The sequence below is a fragment of the Cucumis sativus genome, chromosome 3, assembly GCF_000004075.3.
Source record: "Cucumis sativus cultivar 9930 chromosome 3, Cucumber_9930_V3, whole genome shotgun sequence".
In the NCBI taxonomy this organism is placed as follows: domain Eukaryota; kingdom Viridiplantae; phylum Streptophyta; class Magnoliopsida; order Cucurbitales; family Cucurbitaceae; genus Cucumis; species Cucumis sativus.
The window spans coordinates 19,071,947-19,076,919 of record NC_026657.2 but is presented as its reverse complement, the minus strand read 5'-3'; the positions used below and the strand labels follow the sequence as shown (position 1 = coordinate 19,076,919).

Below are 4,973 nucleotides of genomic sequence, written 5' to 3'. Positions count from 1 at the left end.
AAAGAAAGAAACCCTAATTTGGTAAGATACTGATAAAATCCCGAAATACTCATTCACTTTCCTCTTTCTATTACAAATCTGATATCAAATAATTCATTTTAAGCACTTTTTATATATATAATAATAATTTAAACATTCAAAATTTAATTCGATTACCTACTTACTTGTTTTTCGTTTTGATTTTTTTTCCTGTAACTTTTGTACATGAAATAGAGAGCAGTAGTACACCCAATATCTCAACTATTTCAATTTTTCTTATCATACTTTTCATCCAAAATAATTTGGTTTTTTTTTCTTTTTTTAAAAAAAAATCTTTGAAAACACAGTCACACAAATTACTTATTTTAAAAAATAAAATAAAATTATTTTAAAGGATAAAAAAACTAAAAACAAATACTTAAAAATATGAAAGAAAAAAAGTATTAGAATTTAATACTGATACAATTTTTATCATTAATAAATTCTAAAATTTTGGTATATTTAAAAACAACAAAAAAAAATGGTATTTTCTATGAAAACTACAGCCTATATTAACTGTGGTGTGGCCTCTATCTCTTTCCTTTACCAAAAAAGTAAAAGAAAATTAAAAATTAAAATAGTTATTCAACAACATCACTAACTTCTCTTTTTCTTTTTAAAATTTGGATTCAGTAACAATTTCATTAAAAAAAATAGAAAAAGAAACTATTGGAAGGAACGTGAAGAAGAAGAAAAAAATAAAGTATACAATTTTCAAAAACCAAATTTATCACTATTTCATTTGATGATTCAGCCAACTAAACATATACACAAAGAAACTAGTTCTTGTTTTATAAAATTGAAAAAGAAAAAGGTTAAGTATAAGGAGAGAGAGTTGCTAAACCAAAAACATGTAGTGAAAATGTGAATAGTAAACCAAAAAAGTTTGGTAGCTTTTTTGGACATGATCTATGAATTACCTTACACAATTACATATTTGAAAAGAGAGACTAAGAGCAGCTAATTATAAAATTAGAAGAGAGAATTACATATATATTAATTTTTGTTAAAAAAGAGTGATTAAAAATGGTTTCCCCACCACGAAGTTCCTCCTTTATTTCTGATGATCCGTACTGTTGTTTTTGTGTAGAAAGAGTAAGTGGGATTTTTCCATGCATAAATTATCGTTCCATAATAATTAATAATCATTCAAACAAACTTTCAATTAGCAGAATGTTTGCTGAATTTGTTGAGCCAATTCCTCTGCACTAAGTTGGCATTCAATTCCAATCTATACAAAACCAACACAACAAATTAACTCATTAGTTCAACTTAAATTTGAAGTTAATCATAATAAAAGAAAGATTTTGCAAAATTTGTTTACAAAGTTGAAATTTTTCTTATCTGAAAAAACATGCAAAAAATGAAAGAGAGAAAGAAAAAAAGTTATGATTTCAACAGTGGAAATTTGAGCCATTTTTGGGCATGCATGGAAGCCATGTGTATGCTTAAACAAACCTTGAACATGCCAAAAAATGGAGTGCTTTGGTGTTTGTGCTAAAAAGTTTCTAATACACAAAAGGAAATACTCAATACACAAATCAAGAAGTAACCCCAAATTTCATTTCAATCAATTTTTTGTAACTATCCCTATACAACTACTATACACATAACTCTCTTATTCTTCCCTTTTTTTTCTTTCTTTCTTTTTTAAGTAAGACCCCAGATGAAATCTTTCAACCCAGATTCAATTTGTTTAGGAAGATAATTAATGATAACGCATCAAGTAGATTGAAACATTTTAAAATCTTTGACTCAAATTGGTCTCTTTAACTCTCTCCTAATTTCAATTAAAGAATGAGTTAGAAAATATTAAAATAAATTATGAAATTAAAGAAAAACGACATTAACATTACTCGACTGGTATCAAATATGTCTTTTCGATGTCTAAAGCTAGAGCCTAGAGGTATGTATTTGATAGCTATTATATATTTTTCTTTTCAAAACAACTTTTTGCTTTAAAAAGTAGAAATAGTGAATATAAAGTAAACAAAAAGGGGTTACCTTAATTGTGAAGGAGTTAAACATGGTTTCATCAAGGGTGGTGATCTTGACATGGAGAATTTCAAGGGAGAGTTGTTCAAGTGCAGAAATAATCTTGAAAGCTTGACCAGGGATTGGAGGAGAAACTGTCTTCAAAACCACATTTGGACCTGTAAACTTCACCTCAACTTCAGCTATGGCTGATTTTGAATTTGCCACAAGATCATTATTGTTGTTACTATTGCTATTGCTATTATTATTATTATTATTATTGTCAATTGAGGAATTTGTGGTCGAACATGAATTACAAGGAGATGGCTCTAATGAGTTGTTATTAGCCATATTGGTGGTACTAGAGCTGCTTGAAGGTATATTATAGGCACCACCACCGGTGGCGGCGGAGGGAGGTTGTTGCAACCTTGGAGGAGGCTTGCTATAAGGGCTAGTGGGTTGTGGAGTTCTTGGACTGATTGGCAGGTTGAGGCGAGGGCTTAGTGGTGGTTTTCTTGGACTCATTGCTAAGTTAGGCCTTGGACTTGAAACAACCCTAGGGCTTAATACTTCACTATAAACAACTTTCCTTTGCTTTTTGGCTTCTAATGATTGGAGAACTTGTTGCAGCTCTTTGATGTATTCCACCACCCCTCCAATTATTGAAGCTTGATCTCCCTAAATTAAGAACATTGAAGAAGAATATTATTATTCAACACATTTATTAGATTCACAAGTGAAAAAATCTTCCACAAAAACCCTTAAATATATATCAAAAACCCTTTTCGCTGAAAATATAGATAAGTAGGAGAAGATACTGTAAAAAATTTCAACAATATGACTTCTTAGGTTAAATCACTACTCAACTCAAAAACGTTAAGATTTTGATTTACTTACTTTCTTGACATAGAAGCAAGGCATGAGTGATCTCAAGACAGTCAAGTGTTCGTTCATTTGCTTCCTACGGTTACGTTCCACCGTAATATGCGACATTCTTTGAGGTCCATCAGGGTTTGGATCCTCCGAGGAAGAAAGACCGGTCGACGTCATTGCAGCAGTAGGAGACGTCGCCGCTATCGTCTTCAACCGCTTGGTTTTTGGCGAAGTCTCAAGCTCTGTCTCAGAGAAGACCAAGCTCGTAGTTTCTTCGCCATCTTTAACAGGCTCAATATCATCTTCGATCATAGTGAACTCAGCAACGTTCTCCAAACTCTCGAAGATGCTAAAGAGGTCGTCTCCCTCAAAATGGGGATTCAATGTATGGTCGACAAATTCATCATTTTGTTGGAAGAGATCAGCAAAAGTATCAACCATGGTTGTATGTTTACAGAAAAACACAAAGTTAGAATCTTTTTGTTGTCTAGAAAAAGGGGAAAAGAAGAGGCAAGGAAAATGACCCAGATAGGAAGAAAAAAGGGAGGAAATGAAAAGAGATATATTGTCAAGATCAAGAAAGGATGGCTAAAAGGGAAGTAAATAAGAGGGAAGGGGAGAATATGAAAGGGACTAAACTATCACCATCAAACACCATTTTTCTTTTCTTCTAGTTATTAGGCTATTTCTTGAAATATTGACCGTTGGATATTTGAGGATCAAACGGCTCAACAAGGAGAAAGATTTGAAATATGAGATTATACTGTTATGTATCCAAATTATACAAAGATGAAAAGGGTTATTATAAAGATGGAAGTGAAATGGTTTTGAAGAATTGTTTGCATTATTAGATTGTTTGATAAAATTTTGGTTCTTTCACTATATGTATCTATATTTATCACCTTGGAAAATGTAGCTTTGCTTTTCACTTCTCATCTTGCAAAGCTTAATTGTTCTTGTACCATTTTTGTACTAGAGACACAGAGAGAAATCAGACACCATTTGTGACATAATAATTTCATAATCATCAACTTCAACCCACTTTTACCTAATCATTGCTGTTTTTCTTATTGTTTCATAACCATTTTTTAAGTTAATAGGAAACTAGAGAAAAATCTTCCAATTTAAAAAAAAAAAATAAGAAAGTATGACTAATGTGTCGAAGATTTTGTGATTATTTCCTAATCATTATTACTTGATTGATTAATGTTCAATAATTAAATGTTAAAGATGATAACTTTATGTGTTTTTCTTATGTAATACAATTCTTTTTTGGGCAATATATAGTTATGTAAGTGAAAAACATGTTAAAAAACAATAAAACAAAATAATATAGGCCGATTATTGGAATGGATAATATTTTTTAGGGGTAATATTAAATGTATAGCAAAAAAGATTTTAAAACTTATAATATAACAAAAAATCATCAATCTAGGTATTACCAATAAACTCTAAGAGCTTGACAAGCATAATGAAAAGAATTTAGATTTTGATCGGTTGAACAATTAAAATCATGAAATATAAAAAAATTTAGTAAGATAGGTTGGTATGATTTGTATTGGGTGTATTGAATCAAATTGAAAAAAATTCATGATGCAAAAATAATTAGATGAAAGTTGTGTGTCCCTTACGTATATGTGTGCTTTGTTAATATTAATAATTTGCATGGGTAAGGGGTTAGAAAATGAGAAGTGTGAGAGTGTAAAGCGTTAATATATTTGGTCCTGAAATCTATATAATAGCAATGAGAACATTCTCTCATAGTTTTGGGTATATATGAATGCAGCATTTAATTAAAAATACATTAATTTTTAGCTTTCACATTAACCTATATGCCTTTTCATTCACTCTTCAAAATCCCCTTTTGTTTTTTCTTTCTTCCTCTACTTGCAATTGTTGTTTTCTCTCTGCCATTTTCTGATTCTCACTTGTATATTTATCAAGCTTCAATTCTCTTGCACTCAATTCAATTCCATTCCATTTTCCCCCAGATTAAAACACTACTACTTAATATGGAATATCTCATTTACTTCTCACTTATCACAACAATTCTATAATTAATTAACAATCAATAGACGTACTAAAACATCTCTAGCATAGATCAATAT

At 30.3% G+C, this 4,973-nt stretch overlaps 1 protein-coding gene across 1 annotated transcript; it reads right to left on the bottom strand.

Annotated features, from left to right (window-relative positions):
- Positions 1 to 785: 785 nt before the first annotated feature.
- On the bottom strand, positions 786 to 3,592 carry LOC101211617 (transcription factor SPEECHLESS). Its single transcript, XM_004149420.3, has 3 exons — positions 2,890 to 3,592; positions 2,023 to 2,670; positions 786 to 1,249 (listed from the first exon to the last, which is right to left on the bottom strand). The coding sequence occupies exons 1-3, from the start codon at positions 3,304 to 3,306 to the stop codon at positions 1,184 to 1,186; spliced, it is 1,131 nt and encodes a 376-aa protein (XP_004149468.1). The 5' UTR covers positions 3,307 to 3,592; the 3' UTR covers positions 786 to 1,183.
- Between the last annotated feature and the right edge of the window lie 1,381 nt (positions 3,593 to 4,973).

Excerpts from the sequence above, each read along its gene's own strand:
- LOC101211617 (XM_004149420.3), bottom strand. The coding sequence starts at position 3,306 with ATGGTTGATACTTTTGCTGATCTCTTCCAACAAAATGATGAATTTGTC. Across the intron at positions 2,671-2,889 it reads CTTGCTTCTATGTCAAGAAA|GGAGATCAAGCTTCAATAAT; the intron begins GTAAGTAAATCA and ends TTCTTAATTTAG. Across the intron at positions 1,250-2,022 it reads TTAACTCCTTCACAATTAAG|ATTGGAATTGAATGCCAACT; the intron begins GTAACCCCTTTT and ends GGTTTTGTATAG.